At 39.2% G+C, this 17,200-nt stretch overlaps 1 protein-coding gene across 8 annotated transcripts in view; it reads left to right on the top strand.

Annotated features, from left to right (window-relative positions):
- The window catches only part of GBE1 (1,4-alpha-glucan branching enzyme 1), a 173,573-nt gene that overhangs the window by 38,941 nt on the left and 117,432 nt on the right, over positions 1 to 17,200 (top strand). For all 8 annotated transcript variants that reach the window (XM_054806013.1, XM_054805983.1, XM_054805996.1 and 5 more), the window contains one exon: positions 9,814 to 9,929. In XM_054806013.1, coding sequence (XP_054661988.1) covers positions 9,814 to 9,929 — 116 coding nt within the window. The remainder of the gene's footprint in view (positions 1 to 9,813; positions 9,930 to 17,200) is intronic.

Raw genomic sequence — 17,200 nt, forward strand, 5'->3', positions numbered from 1 at the left:
CAGTGCAATAATTTGCTTTATCTTTGATGTGACAGCAGTGTTGGCCAAGGCCCTTTGAAATTCCCACTAATCATGAGGGTGTAGACAAAAGTCCTGCTGGAAAATGGTAACCTAAAATCAAAGTAACCTACTTAGGAAAGAGGAGGTGGTGGTCTGCTTTGAGGGGAAGAGAAGGAAGGATATTAGCAGGATTACATGGAGGAATTGCATTGCTTACTCTGAGAACTGGGGAGATGTTTTAAGTAAATGAATCAACTTGAGACAAAAATATAAACTTGCTCCTCATTTGGAAAGCTAACTATATACTCAAATCATATTCTACCAATTCTTAAATGGCAGTCAGATATTTTTTTTGCTCTTAAATCTTGCAATGCTAATTCCACTGTCCTTTTTTGTGATTTTGGGGATGTTTGTTCTGTTTTTTCCCTTCCACCTCTCTACTCTATCCCTTCTTCAGGGTTAGGTATTAGTCCAGCAAGATACTAGGAATTTCATTGCTGGCTCTTACTGAACCGAGACTTTATCTGTGACATGATTTTGTTCATTTAACTGCATTTCAAAGTATGCTGTGTTACTTATCCAGCTTTTGTTTTGCTGAAATACTTAATCTGGTGAATGTTCAGTTTGTATATTTATATTACAAAAAAGTATATGAATTGCCAATTTGAGGCAGCTAACTATTTCTGCTTAAACAAGTTAAATGTTGAGTTTTCCTTTACCCCTGTTTGAGGAAACTATTGAAAGGGCAAACTCTGTATTTGAGGAAGGAAGTCATGAACTTGAAATTGTATGTGCTTATATAATTTTAAAATTATAAGACTTGTTACATATGCTATTAGCTGTAGTATCTGGTGGGGCTTTCTAAAGTACCGTGGTTAAGCTTCTGTAAAAATATGCAGAGTAATTAAGAAATAAATGGACTACCCTGGCAATGTGTTTTTTCAGATCCATTGTTAAGTCTTTTTCTTTTTTGCTTCATATCAATCTGGTTTAGTACTGTTTTTCTGTAGTCCCAAGATCAATACACTTATAAATAGAATAAGCAAAAGAAGGTGCTTAAATAGTCATGTTACGCTTCAGTCATAAAATGCATCTATTTTAATTGCCAGCAATTTGTATTTTCTCTCCTTAAGAATTCAGTGGGAGGGTCTGTGTCCACTATTCACTGTGATGATCTGAGTCTATAGACAATGATTATTTTTAGAAAAATCTTTTGTTTTTAATGTGGAAGATAAACAGAAAAGTTAGTGCAATGCTATTTTCAACCATGGTCCTGTTTAATATGGTTAACCTAGTGAATGATAGAGTAGCTTTCCTTGAAATAGTCCATGTCTTTTTATTGGCATCGACATTGATAAAATAGGTTAGTGCAGTACTTGAATTTTAATGTGGGAATCAGATATGTCCTCTGATTTAAAAATGAATAAGAAATCATGAGTATAGTTCACCTACTGCTAGATTATAGTGATGCCAGCATCAATGCTGACTGCAAGACAGCTAGATGAGGGTATTTTAATAGCTCAACTTTATATGTATAAACACAGAATATTTCCTCCTCACCCCTCTGCTACTTCCTGCAACTCCACCCATTGCTGAAGGTTTTTATGGGATGTGATGGATATAATAGGCTTTAAATTACTCAACACAGTTGAAGACTAGAATACATTTATTTTAAGTATGTATTATAATAGATGGCCACTTTAAAAACAGACTTTTAACAAAATTAATAACTAATACTTCAAAAAGAGGGCTAACTTGTAAATTGGCTTGGCAGGTTGGAGGGAGAAGTACACACACCAGAATACAGTAGTTAAAAACTGGAATTCTTTTCTAAACTCTACTTCATTTAAAATATTTCATGTAGTAGATCACATAAAGCAGAAATTTAGGACTAATATCTTAGAGCAATTGTATCTAGATGCTAATTAAATATGGCGGTAAAAAGTCAAAAGACTAAAAAGAAATTCACTTTAATGTGGAAAAACTGCATTTGTCCTATATATCATATTCATCAGTCATAGTAAAGTATTCATTCCCAAAGGGGCAGATAATGTACTCAAAGCCTAGAGGAATGGAAGATTGTCATTCAATTCAGATGAGCTTTAATAATATTCTGATGAGAAATTGGGTTGCAAAACCCTAAGATTTAGACTCAGGTTACTACAGATATGTTTAATTAAAACTGAATCCCTTTAACCTTTCTTTAAGTTTTCAAGCAGGTTAAAGTCTCAAACTAAATTTATTATTATATTGTATTTAAAATGAAGATCAGAATTGTTTTTAATAATTTTTTTTATAAAACTCAGGGGTTTTTATTAAGAGAACTATAATAGAACTACTTAGAAGTTGGAAGTCTCATGCAAAGAAACAAACATGGAACTTAAATGACAGCACCTCTTTAGGTTTTAAACTGAAATATGATGACATATAAGAACAGTCAATTTGTGCTTTGGTTTTTAGTTATTTTGTAGGGAGATGTATAGCAGTGTTTTCTCAGTGTTTTACTTAATATGGTATTGTTTGCGAGTGTCTTAGATATTTGATGGAAAGACACAATAAATGATAAAAAAATATTAGTCCCTGCTACTTAATCTGATAAGTTTTTGAGGATTTAAAACTAGTAAAAATTATAGTGGCAAATGCAGACTGTTACAAAGAACTTAAACTTATTTCAGAATTTATAATTAAGCTGATAGTGGGTAATAGCTTTATTATGAACTGTGCATAAAAGAAACGTGAATAATTTATTCCTGTAATTCTGTACATGTGAAGCATCAGTCTTGCAAATGTAAAGTTTTTTTGTGAATGACCTTTATGCCTTATAGCAGACAATAAATGCTTTGCTATTGAGGTATTTTGGCCCAAATTACAGTATTTTTGTATGTCATTTTAAGACACTTGTAATGAATGGGTTAGCTCCTATTTATAGAATAATTTTCAATATCACTGCATTCTGGAAGAAAGCTAGAATCTAATAATAGTACACAAATCTGTGTTTGGGTTAGAGAATGAAAAGCATGAATTCAAGAAAACCCCAATACTTCCAGGGTTCTCTTGTCTCTTCTTTAAAACTCTGTAATTGGAGAGAAAAAAGATTTATATCTGGTATTCTGGTATGATGCTTTACTCTATGTGAAAAGTAATAAATGAACATCCAAAAACATTAAGGTTTGTCAATTAGTACTTTTAGCATCTCAGTAAATCAAGTGTATGAAGCAATTAGCTGAATTTCTGATACTAAAGGCAGTATCAACATTATAGCTACCTTAAAAACTCTGCGATAACACACTGAATATTTTATTTACATGCTGTGTTGCTGAGGAACTTGGTGACTATGGGCAATTTATTGCTACTTTACAGTCAACTATTTCAAAATAAGTGCAAGTTTTGAGGGTAACCCACTGTGGTGGGTTGACTGGCTGGACACAAGGTGCCCACCAAGCTGCTCTATCACCCCTCCTCAGCAGGACAGGGAGGAGAGAAAAATAAGATGGAAAAAAACCCTTGTGGGTCAAGACAAAGGCAGTTTAATACAGCAAAAGCAAATGCCATGTGTGGAAACAAAGGAAAAACAAAAGATTTATTCTCCACTTCCCAGCAGCAGGTGTTGTCCAGCCACTTCCTGGGAAGTAGAGATTCAGTATCCATAGCGGTTGCTCTGGAAGACAAATGTCGTAAAGAACGAACGCCTCCCCTACTCCTCCTTTCTCTTACCTGTTATTGCTGAGCAGACGTCGTATGGTATGGAATATCCCTTGGGTCAGTTGGGGTCAGCTGTCCTGGCCGTGTCCCCTCCCAAGATGTTGCCCACCCCCAGCCCACTGCCGAGGGGGGATGTTGGAGAGAGACAGCCTTGGTGCTGTGCCAGCGCTGCTCAGCAGCAGCCACAGCCCTGGTGTGGTACCAACACCTTGGTAGCTACCGATGCACAGCACAGCGCCGTGAGCGCTGCGACGGGGAGAACTAACGCCATACCAGCCAGACCTGATACACTCAAAATTTGGGAATTGGAACACTCAAAATTGTATTTGGCCACAAAGACTCAGTGGGTTATCTGTAAACAATATTTTAAGTAAAAAAAAAAAGTTACTGGCTTTAAAGCTTGAAAGAGTGAGTATATACTCATTTGGAAGTCAGTATTTGATATAATACATCGTCATACTTGTGGTTTCTGTTCTTTAGTTCCCTTTTTTCTCTTTTTTCCCCTCCCTCCTTCCTAGCTAACATTAGATCTGAAATGTGGATCACTCTGGAACGTCTGTTTGGTTTCTACTTGTGTTGTATTGCACTGGTGCGAAAGGCTTCTGCTGGGGCTGCAGGGTGGAAGGAGGGTGAGCTGGTTGGTTTTGGGGGGAGTTTTATTATTTAAACTCTGATAGGCTTCCTTCAGAGTGAAGAAGGGGAAACTGAAGCCACTGGCCCTTATATATAACTTCAATATGTGACAACTGATTGGAAACTTTTCATATTTTAGAGTGATTTTTTTTTTCCCAGATGTGACTGAAACTTTTACCTAAATGAAGTCTAGATACTACTATGGTATGATACTGATCTTTGTACTACTTTCTTCAAAACTTCTTATAGAAAAATACCTAGATTTCATGAGTAGAGTCAAATAGTTCTATGCTTCTGTGTCTGCAGACAACTTAAAGACAGTAGACTTGAAGTATAAGCTGCTATTAATATCCAGGGAGACATCCTATCTGAGAAGTAATGACATTTGGTTTTATGTCACTGTTTGAGCTGTTTAATCACTTTTTAAGCAGATTACGTTAATGACCCTCCTATTGAGCTGTTGGAAATCAGGCAATGTAGAAGGAGGAAGACTTAATTGGCCCCTATGTAGAACAATATAGTGTCCTTAGAGAATCTCTCCATTTATGTTCTGACTTCATATTCCAAGCAAATGGTATAAAGGTATCTTGTGAGATAGTAGGATTTTGATGCCCCTTCCCTTGTCTGAAGTGCTATTTGTCTGATACCTTTTCCTCAAGAAAGCTGTGTCAATGCTTGCTGGACTCTGTAGTCTCTTTGAGCATCTTTCAGTTGATCAAAAGTATGTGGAATATAGAAATATAACTGCTCTAAGAGATGAGTTTATTGCACTTGAGAATTCAACCTTAGTTTGTGAAGTTTTTTCACTTTTGAAAAAAATAGTTACAACATTGCACTGATGTACTGGCTCTTACATTAGAACAAGTGAATGATTTGGTCAATATATAAGAAGTATTGCTTTCCCCTGTGAGAAGCAAGAGGAGTGTTAACATTAAGTTTCATACCAGAAATTAAGCCACGATCCTCAGAGCTGTATATGCTTGCCAGTGTGAGAATAAAACCATGAGGTGGAACAAGAAGTCAATTTATGATTTAGCTGGAAGTATTGCATTTAAATTGATTTTTTTAATGATAAATGGTAGAATCCAAGCCATTATAGTTTTGAATTTAGTTCTAGATTAAAGCTAATTTCATGATTCTTTGGCATGTTAAGGGTGCAGTTCTGAGCAAGAAGTTACCTTGTGCTTCATGTTGCTGAGGTAAGATGTAATGTTTAAATAATTGACTGTTTTTGGAAAATCTAATGACAGAGATGAGAGAAACTAAAAGTACCAGGCTATTCCAGATGTTTTCTGTGTTGGATTAAGACATATCCGGGGCCTGAGCTTTTGTATAGAAGCTCTTGTCTCTGTGTATAGCAAATGGGATTTCTGTGATGGTGTCCTTTTTTCCTAAAACCTATTCAAGCTGATTTGAACTTCTGCTGGTAACTTCTCAGTCTCTTTCTTTTTGTAGCTATTGGCAGAGTTTTCAAAGTCCCTGATATCAAGCTAAGATATTTCTTTGTTTCTTACATTTTTTCAATGTCTGAATAGTCTGCTATCTAGTTTTTGGGGTGGGTTTTTTTTTTCCCTAGGCGTTTTTGGCTATGTTTTGCTGAAAAAGCTGAAAACTAAACAGTAAAAATGAGTGAAGCCTGAGCCACTTCCTTTTTGAAGGAAGCCTTCAGTTTTCAGGATGTCTTAACTTTTTGTGCTTCTTGCCTTCATACAAAGCAATATTTTCTGTTTTAACATTCTTAAATGAGTTCCTCTCTGGGAGTAAGTAGTAAACAATGGTTTTAAGTAGGACCATCTGGAACAGGGGGGTAGTGCTTTGCATTTATTAAGTTATGAGCCACGGACACCCAGTAATGAAGGACCATGGCTGAGAAGAGGAAGGGCTAACAGGAGCATCTGGTATTGCTAGCAAGTGGAGAGGAAAGTGTAAGCAACTTGGGCAGAATTGTTAAAGCTGCCTGCGGAGAGCAGAGATGCTTAGATGGGCAGAGAAATGCAAGCATTCTTCCTCTAAAAGAGGGAAGAGAGGTGGTTGTAACAGAGGTCATGAGAAATTTTTGGAATAACGTAAGAATTCAGTGTTCTTGGTGTACGTAATGAACTCAACTTCAGGCAGTTTCCTGAAGTGAGTTTTATAGAGGCTAGGCCTAAGACTTTTGCTTTAGCTTTTTATTTTGCTCAGTATTAGCAAGTCATCACGTGGTATATTTGGTTCAAGTTCATGCATTGTTGATACACCAGAAGGCTGCACTGCCATTCAGTGAGACCTGGACAGTCTGGAGAGTTGGGTGGAGAGGAACCCGATGAAGTTCAACAAGGGCAAGCATAGGGCCCTGCACCTAGGGATGAATAACCCCAAGCAGCAGTACAGGTTAGAGGTTGACCTGCTGGGAAGCAGCACTGCAGAGAAGGACCTGGGAGTCCTGGTCGACAAGAAGTTCTCCATGAGCCAGCAGTGTGCCTTTGTGGCCAAGAAGGCCAATGGTATCCTCCTGGGGTGCATTAAGAAGAGTGTGGCCAGCAGGTCGAGGGAGGTTATCCTCCCCCTCCACTCTGCCCTGGTGAGGCCACATCTGGAATATTGTGTCTAGTTCTGGGCTCCCCAGTTCAAGACAGACAGGGAAGTACTGAAGAGAGTCCAGCAGAGGGCTATGAGGATGATGAGGGGACTGGGGCATCTCTCGTATGAGGAAAAGCTGAGAGAGCTGGGTCTGTTTAGCCTGGAGAACAGAAGACTGAGAGGGGATCTTATGCTTATAAATATATAAAGGGCAAGAGGATGGGGCCAGAGTCTTTTCAGTGGTGCCCAGCGACAGGACAAGGGGCAATGGGCACAAACTGGAGCACAGGAAATTCCATCTCAATATGAGGAAAAACTTCTTCCCTGTGGGGGTGACCGAGCACTGGAACAGGCTGCCCAGAGATGTTCTGGAGTCTCCTTCTCTGGAGATATTCAAAACCCACCTGGGCGCCATCCTGTGCAACCTGCTCTAGGAGATCCTACTTTAGCAGGGGGGTTGGACTAGATGATCTCCAGAGGTCCCTTGCAATCCCTACCCTTCTGTGATTGTAATCACAAGACACAGCTCAATTGGAAAGAGTTTCACAGAAAGCAGTGAAGATGACCAGATATCTATGGGAGGGAAGAAGGTTGAAAGACTTTGTAGTAATTCCCATAAGGTCTTGACTACTTTAAGGAACCTGTTAGGATTTATGATAGTCTTCTTGCAGCTTCTTAAGATGTTTGTTACTTTTTTATCTTTCTTCTCTGTTCCCATTTTTTATGTTTATTTCAGACAGTTTAGTTTCTTGCAATTTAAAAGAAAATACCAGTTTTAAGTCTTCATTTTTTTCAAGCCTCAAAATCCTAGTGATGTATTTGACATTTTTTTACCACTCCTTGAAATAAAATACATTATATATAGTGTTTGCAGTTTTGACATTCTTTTAAGGAGGATTGCTTTGTTGGTAAGGTATTGTTTGTTTGATGTTGGTCTTGGTAGCTTTAGTAGATGTTAGTAGTGTTTGTTTCATTATTTTTTTAATTGAAACTTCAGAGTAAAACCAAGGGGGAAGACCCGTCTAATTCTTACTAATATACAAGCTCTTCTGCTATTAATCAAACAATATTTTAATAATTCTGCTAATGTGTATTTCATCTGCATTATCCAAATACTTTATTTAGGTGATAGTTTTTATCACAGTTAAGGTACTGAGTTAATTTTATTTCTGGTTTTGAGCATGGGAAATGTTTTATTATAATAATCTTCATTGGTTTTGACATTGCTCTCTACTGTAAAATGAATAGGTACTAGAATATTTGTCTTACGTAGTTATTTTTGTCATGTGGTCTAGCCAGATTTGTGCCTTTCACTTTTGTTCCTTAAAGATTGGCAGTTCTCAGATTTAAACAGCCATGTAAGAGCAACTAACAACTTTCTTTGAAAGCAGCCTAGTCTTTCTCTGACACTCAAGACATCCATATATTGTTAGTGATAATATTTTTGATTACTGATGTTTAGGAAAATACATATGTTGATGTATATAACTTCACTTCTCTACCTCCCTGGTTGTGACTTCCATGCTGCCAACAGTGATGATTCTGCTCCGGTGGCATGTCCAGTTTTTTTACTGAATTGCTTTTAACCCTGACAACCATGTTTAATAGCAATATTGTTTTATACTAGCTTAAACTATTCATGGAACTACAGTTTAGGGTGTGAACAGTTTGTTAGCTGTTAGAGTACCTGCTTAAGATTATGCACTGCACCTCCTGTAGATAGGTCACTGTAGGCTGCTTATTCTCCTTTGAGGGTTTTTTATACAATAGGACATGGCATGCAAATGGTTAGCATGAAGGAAGATTATCATGTGTTGCTTTAATGTCTTGTAATTCAATTTTCTGTGTTGACTAGTTTATTGTTAGCTTAGGAGTCTCAACTGCCTTGAACTGAGATATGTTTCAAGGTAAAAAAAACAAACCAAACAACTCTGAAACTTGGCTTGCCACTTCCTTCTAGCCTAGAAATGATTACATTGCCTAAGTCTGTCAGTTCAGAAGCTTTATATTCAGTCTCATTCATATGAATTAACCTTGAACATACATACAAACACACAAGACCTTCTTGGCAAATGTCTGTTCAGTTGTGCATGTCATAATGACCAACCTTGAGTGTTTCCAGTGCTCAGTGAATCCAGAGAGGATGAAGAATCTTGAATTATGTAATCTAAGCTTGGTTCAGTAAACTTTTTCAATGAAAAAGGAATTTTCTTCAAGACTGACTTAAATAAAAGATTTTGTGCCAAATTTTCTGGCTGTGGTGTCATTGTCTGGTATTGTGTGGTTTGCTAGCCATTGCTATCAAGCTTGTCTGCAGTTTCCCCTTTATTTTTCCTATTTTGTACACTTAATGAGTGTTATTAATAGGATATCAGCTTGTCAAAATAGAGGCAGTAAGCAGCATGTGTGTCCAAACCGGGTTTGAGCATTCAATCTATGAAGGTTGGTTTTGGTTACATTTTTGTCCACTTCCCCTCTCCATAATCAACAGCTGCTGACTAATTTTTCCCATAGTGTTACAACAAATATTTCTACTGGGTTGTTTAGGATGTGAAGTATTTGGTTTTAAATCTACATTAAGGATTACTTTTCAGCCATTAATTTTCATACCACCATGATTTTGCAGAATTAAAATCAGGAGGGGTTTTTTGGGGGTGGAGGAGGAGGCTGTCTTGATTTTGGTCAAAGAAGGTTAAGTAGAAAAAGTTTAATCGCTATCAAATTAGAATTGGAGTATGGTTTCCTATTGAAAATCTTTTACATTTTATTGAACCTCTTTTGAACATGTAGTATCAGATATAAAAGTATTTCTCTGTCACTGAAGTGTATTCTGAAAGATGGAATGCACTGTTATACCTTTGATTTGTAATTGGACATATTTTAAGATAAATATATGTAGTATTATTTCTTATATTGTAGATGGCTGGAATCCATTTTCTCATCCATATAAGAAGATGGAGTATGGGAAGTGGGAGCTATTTATTCCGCCTGGAGAAGATGGTTATCCTCCTGTGCCCCATGGATCAAAGCTAAAGGTGTTGGTTCTAGACCTACTCTGTCCAATTCTTGTAACCCTTCTTACTCAGTTGTCGTTGTTTTCTTTTAAATAACTCTTATCTTCTTTTAATTGTTCTAAGAAGCAGAATCAGTTTATCCGCTTCTGCAAAGTGACCTCATTGGAGTGAAACATTAACATCTAACTCTCTTTGTGATGCTTAGGGACAGGCATGTGTGGCTGGAATGTGGATATATTATATCATGTTACAAGATGAAAACATATTGCTAATTTGAAAAATAAAAACTAAGTAATGTAGAGATAAAGTCTTTCTGTATTTGATGCAAGTACTTCAGATCATGATCCTAGTCAAATCTCAATACCGTGGTAATTTTTGTGATCCTTTTAAGTGGGGCTTTTCAGGTGAGCTTTTTGTGTTGCTTTAATGGTACATGTGACCTTGAAAAACTTCTGCCTGTCCTTCAGGAATTAAGAGTATTGAGCAGTAAGCTTAGGTTAAATTAAACTAGATACAGATGCAGGGAAAATTTCGTTGTATTTTATCAATTGTATTTTGTGAGTATCCATGAGTATAAAATCCTTTCTTCCAGAAATTAATGGAAAGTTTCTTTGAGCTGTCAAATGCCATAGTAGTTATGCTTAGTGCAGATATACATTATGAAAACTATCACAAGAGTTGATTATTTCTAGGTGAAGACTGACTTCAGTCAGAGATGTAACTCTGAGAATTTTGAATTGTTGCAGTCAGAGCTTCAGTTCCAGAGTTATCAGATGCTAATGGGGGACAGTAGTGAGTAGTTAAGGAAAGAAACGTACTGAAATCATCTGTAGTCTAGGAAAATTAAGAAACTGGGAGCACTTGTATAATACTGCTGTATTTTCAGGATTCCCATTAACAAAACTAACACACTGAGAAAATCCTCATTTTTCTGCTGAAAATCAGCTTAGGTAAACAAGAAATCGGCTGAAACAAAAATATGCATAAAAATGCTCTGGGAATGCTTACTCAATGTGTGTGCTTATCTCTATGCTTTTGGTTATGGCCTATGAAAGTATCCCACTAATAAATATGGATAAATTGAAATTTAGGAATAATCCTTCAAGGATGAGAAAGTTGTTCTTATGTTACAGAGCAGGAAAGAAAACAGTTTTATGCAACTCAAAAATACAGTGATTATGCAGAAATGTGTGAGATTGCAGAATGGTTAGTTAATATTTTCCATAGTTTTGAAATATAAGTAGGTTAGATTTTTTGATGGTTGCTAAATTTACCTTTTAAGTTGTATCTACAAAACTATTGAGCTCACCTACTGTAGAACATTCTATGCTCAGTGTAGAGATAAGAGGTGTGAATGATGAGTGATAATTAACATAATAGCAAAAAGCATATATTCTTAAACACATTTGGAAAAACTTAAGATTATTTCATTGTCTGTCTACCTATATAATCACTGGTCATATCTCCTGTTTTTGAAGGACAGGTCTTTATAGTACTTTCTTTCCATTCACCATTTTCTTTGAGATATAAACTCCATAAAGCAAAGATTGTGTTGTGCATAACTTGGTTAGTATGCAGATATTTTTGACTACTGATTACTCTTGGTAGTGATGTACCAGTAAGATCTGCTGTAGTTGCGCTGAGTCTTCTGAAAAGAAGACTTCTGGCAGAGCAGAATGTGAGTTTGTTTTCCTCTATTATTTTAGGTTTTTTCCTCTGCCACATCTTTAATTGTGCTTTTATATGGTCAATTTTAAACAAATGTATGCAGTTGTCACTGACACTCAAAATATGTGATTGTCAGTCTTGTGAGCCTAGGCTGTTCTGTCTGCCTGTGAGATAGATTTGCTTTTGAGTGTGTATATTATGGTGTTTAAAAAAAAAGTGCAAAGATTTCTAAAATCTGATTCACAAGTGTATGTAACCATAATTGATGACTTCATCCATATGGAACTGCTCCCAGCCTCATCTGTGACTTTGCTAATAATCTTTCATGAGCCTTTTTGTTCCATGGTGCTTACACAACTGAATCTAACACATCACAATGTGTGCTTTCAGTATATTTAGATGATATAACTAATGTGGAAAAAAAAAATCTCCAGTTAAGGTGGTTCTGAAATGGTTTATCTGTCACAGAAGCTGGAATGAGGTTGGAATATTCCACATCATAGGCATGTACCTTACCCTCAAGCTACAGCTGATCTTTTTATCCTCTCTCATTCTACTACTGGGTTCAGAAAACTACTCTTTTGTAAGTTTTCTTCGAACTATATGGTTCTGTTAGATTATGATCGCTCATAAATGTGTGTATTTTTGTGAACATGAGGATTTGTGTGGTACAGCGTAGTTTTGCAGTTCTTTCTTCATGTAGAAGCTGAGAATATTGGTTTGTCTGTAGATGGAAATTACTATGCAGATTGCAGAGCTAATGTTTATATACACAAGCACTGTTGTGTGCACTAGCTTAGGCAACAAAAACTATTTCTTTTTAGTAATGAAGGTATTCCTCTTTTGCTTTACTAAAGAAGCATAAGGGAATCACAGGTTTTAAAGTTTCTTTTACCAATATTATTTTAAAATATTTAAGTTAAAATAGTCAACTTCAGACATTTATGCAGTGATTTGATTAATCTGCTGGGGGGGGGAAGCCTTCTCCAGAAGGCCTTTAGCTTCTGTCTACACTGTTTTTATCTTCAGTTCTACATAGGTGAATGCCAAGTTCTGAAATGGTGATAAGGTCATTCCTTTTAAATAACTAATTTCTAAGCCAGAATGGGAAATGGATGGAGCGTAGCTGGATGCACTAATTTAGATCAGGTCACAAAATATTTTTGTAGGAGAATAAGGAGCAGAGGTCAAACATTTGCCTGTTTTCATTGGTAGATGACTGTAGCTCCTTAGGAAGTCTTCTCATAAGTAAATATAAACATTGAAGAAGGTGAGCAATTAAACCTGCTATAGATCATAGAATCATAGAATGGTTTGGGTTGGAAGGGACCTCAAAGACCATCTAGTTCCAATCCCCCTGCCATGGGCAGGGACACCCTCCACTAGACCAAAAAGATGTTTTGATACATTTCTGTGTGGAGGGATGGATGCATAGTACAGTTGAGTGACTCCCTTGTGGATTATGATATCCATCTATAAAATAAGGTTACCTGGTAGAAAAGGGCTTTTTTTTCTTTCCTTCTCCCACAGATCACTTGGGAGCTTAGAGTGAGTTAAGTGGACAAATATAGTTGCTGTTGTGTGTGGTGTTTGTGTTTTTAAACTTCTGTCAGATGTCATAAGCTGAGCACAGATGAAAAAAAAAAGCAAATCTTGTGCTTTAATAAACTAAGTCTCTCTACCTCTGTTTCTTCTAATGGGAGTAGTTTGAAAGATAGCCTGGGACAACCAAAGTTTCTTAAAAGTTTAGCATGTTTGTCATTCTAACAATGATGGCAGTTGTGGGGCAAGTGTGCTGCTTCAATGATTGAAAATTACTTCCTTCATTCCTAGAGTATTCTTAACTTTTCACAGTATACAGCAGGCTTTCAGAAAACAATATGGATAGGCTTCTTTAGCAAGTCTTGTCATGTATTGTCATATATGTATGCAGGTGTTGCACTTTGTTCTTTTACTGTTTTTATAAATGAGTTTTACAGATATTTTTAAGCAGTTGTAATCCATAACATCCTAATTTCGAAATAGTGTCAGTGGAGTTTAGGGGTCAGGATGATACTGGTAAAAATTGAGGTCTTAGCATCTGTAGTGGAGAACTTGCTTAATATATTCTTTATAGGAATGCCAAGGAACAACACAGAAAATGCAGAACAACTGGGAAATAGAAGCCAATAAGAATTCAAACCTAGATGAAAATATCTTCCAAATTCATTGCTAATGATAAGTTCTTATTTAGCCATGTGAAAATATTTTAGAAAAGATGGTAAGATCAGTACTTCAAAAATATTGGCAATTGTGATTGAACTGCCTGCTGCCCTGGAACATTGAATAGGAGATCTGTATAGCAGAACCATTAAGTTTTCTTCCATGAGCTGGAGATGATATACTAAAATAGTAGTAATTGGCCAACTTGTCAGTAATGACAGTAGACCTGTGACTGGACAGAACCAGAATTTTTAAATTATTAATAAACTTATCTGAAAATATCTTGTATAGGTGCATAAAATTAAAACACTGTATGCAACTAAATATCACTTGTACATTCATGAAATCTAGTTTAATGTAAGTGATTCCAGTTTATTTCTCGAGTTATGAAGGTAAGTCAGGATGGCTGACATGCCTCCATAATGCAGTTTTTGACAAGAGTGAGGTAAAGATTAGGAAGTTGTCTGTAAAATATCAGTGACTAAATTTGTTGGTTTCTTATTACATTTTTGAAGCTATATGAGTTAACTACATGTGGCTAGCTTTCTCATAGCTTTTATGTAATTGAGTGTAGATAGATAAAAGTAAAAAAACCAAAAACCTATTTTATAGTTAATTTTAACTGGGTCTTAACAGATCATTTCCAGGCACTATAGCAGCTTAAATAATTTTTCTGTGTATGCTGACAGAATTAGAATCATAGAATGGTTAGGGTTGGAAGGGACCTCAAAGATCATCTAGTTCCAACCCCCCTGCCATGGGCAGGGACACCCTCCACTAGACCAGGTTGCCCAAAGCCCCATCCAGCCTGGCCTTGAACACTTCCAGGGAGGGGGCCTCCACAACCTCTCTGGGCAACCTGTTCCAGTGCCTCACCACTCTCACAGTAAAGAATTTCTTTCTAACATCTAATCTAAATTGACCCTCCTTCAGCTTAAACCCATTACCCCTTGCCCTGTCACTACACTCCCTGATAAACAGTCCCTCTCCAGCTTTCCTGTAGGCCCCTTCAGGTACTGGAAGGCTGCTACAAGGTCTGCCCAGAGCCTTCTCTTCTCCAGGCTGAACAACCCCAACTCTCTCAGCCTGTCCTCATAGGAGAGGTGCTCCAGCTCTCTGATCAGCTTCGTGGCCCTCCTCTGGACTCACTCCAACAGCTCCATGTCTCTCCTGTACTGGGGCCCCCAGAGCTGGACGCAGTACTCCAGGTGGGGTCTCAGAAGAGCAGAGTAGAGGGGCAGGATCACCTACCTTGACCTGCTGGTCACACCTCTTTCGATGCAGCCCAGGACATGGTTGGCTTTCTGGGCTGCAGGTGCACACTGCTGGCTCATGCTGAGTTTCTCATCAATCAATACCTGCAAGTCCTTCTCCTCAGGGCTGCTTTCAATCCATTCCTTGCCTAGCCTGTAGCTGTGCTTGGGATTGTGCTGACCCATGTGCAGGACCTTGCACTTGGCCTTGTTGAACTTCATGCAGTTTGCACGGGCCCACCTCTCCAGCCTGTCAAGGTCCCTCTGGATGGCATCCCTTCCCTCCAGCGTGTCGACCACACCACACAGCTTGGTGTGTCATCAGCAAACTTGCTGAGGGTGCACTCGATCCCACTGTCCATGTTGCCGACAAAGATGTTGAACAGTGCTGGTCCCAGTACCAACCCCTGAGGAACACCACTTGTCACCATTCTCCACTTGGACATTGAGCCGTTGACCACAACTCTGAGTGTGACCATCCAGCCAATTCCTTATCCACCGAGTGGTCCATCCATCCAATCCATGTCTCTCCAATTTAGAGACAAGGATGTTGTGCAGGACAGTGTCAAATGCCTTGCACAAGTCCAGGTAGATGATGTCAGTTGCCCTTCCCTTATCCACGGACGCTGTAACCCTAATCATAGAAGGCCACCAAATTTGTCAGGCACGATTTGCCCCTAGTGAAGCCGTGTTGGCTGTCACCAATCACCTCCTTGTTTTCCATGTGCCTGAGCATAGTCTCCAAGAGGGTCTGCTCCATGATCTTGCCAGGCACGGAGGTGAGACTGACCGGCCTGTAGTTCCCTGGGTCTTCCTTTTTACCCTTCTTCAAAATGGGGGTTATGTTCCCCCTCTTCCAGTTGGTGGGAACTTTCCCAGACTGCCAGGGCTTCTCAAATATGATGGAGAGTGGCCTGGCCACTTCATCCCCCAGTTCCCTCAAGACCCGCGGATGCAACTCATCAGGTCCCATGGACTTGTGCCCCTTCAGGTTCCTTAGATATTCTCAAACCTGATCTTCTCCTACAGTGGGCGGGTCTGCATTCTCGCAGTCCCTGCCTTCTGTGACCTGGGCAGTGTGGCTCAAGCATTTGCCAGTGAAGACTGAGGCAAAGAAGTCGTTGAGTACCTCAGCCTTCTCCATATCCTGGGTCCATAACCGGGTCACCCGTTTCATTCTGGAGGGGACCCACATTTTCCCTCGTCCTCCTTTTATCACTGACATACCTATAGAAGCTTTTCTTGTTGTCCTTGACATCCCTGGCCATATCAGGGCTTTGGCTTTCCTAACCTGCTCCCTGGCTGCTCGGGCAGTTTCTCTGTATTCTTCCCAGGCTACCTGCCCTTGCTTCCACCCTCTGTAGGCTTCCCTTTTTTGTCTGACTTTGCCCAGGAGCTCCTTGTTCATCCACGGGGACCTCTTGGTGTTTTTGCTAGACTTCCTCTTTGTTGGGATGCATCGCTCCTGAGCTTGGAGGAGGTGACCCTTGAATATTAGCCAGCTGTCTTGGGCCCCTCTTCCTTCCAGGGTTTTGTCCCATGGTATTCTACCAAGCAGATCCCTGAAGAGGCCAAAGTCTGCTCTCCTGAAGTCCAGGGTAGTGAGCTTGCTGCATGCCCTCCTCGCTGCACGCCCTCCTCGCTGCCCTGAGGATCCTGAATTCCACCATTTTGTGGTCCCTGCAGCCAAGGCTGCCCTTGAGCTTGACATCCCCTACCAGGCCCTCCTTATTGGTGAGAACAAGGTCCAGCAGGGCACCTCTGCTCGTGGGCTCCTCTGTCACTTGGAGGAGAAAGTTGTCATTGACACATTCCAGGAACTTCCTGGATTGCTTGTGCTCAGCTGCGTTGTCCCTCCAGCAGCTGTCAGGGTGGCTGAAGTCCCCCATAAGGACCAGGGCTTGTGAATGTGAGGCTGCTCCTACCTGCCTATACAGGGCTTCATCTGCTCAGTCCCCCTGGTCAGGTAGCCTGTAGCAGACCCCTGCTATGATGTCCCCTGCCCCAGTGCTCCCTTTAATCCTGACCCATAGGCTCTTGGTGGGCTCCTCCTCCATCCCCAGGTGGAGCTCCATGCACTGCAGCTGGTCATTAATGTAGAGGGCAATGCCCCCCCTCCTCGCCTGCCCTGCCTGTCCTTCCTAAAGAGCCTGTACCCTTCCATCCCAA

Source organism: Grus americana, chromosome 1 (assembly GCF_028858705.1).
Source record: "Grus americana isolate bGruAme1 chromosome 1, bGruAme1.mat, whole genome shotgun sequence".
Lineage (NCBI taxonomy): Eukaryota > Metazoa > Chordata > Aves > Gruiformes > Gruidae > Grus > Grus americana.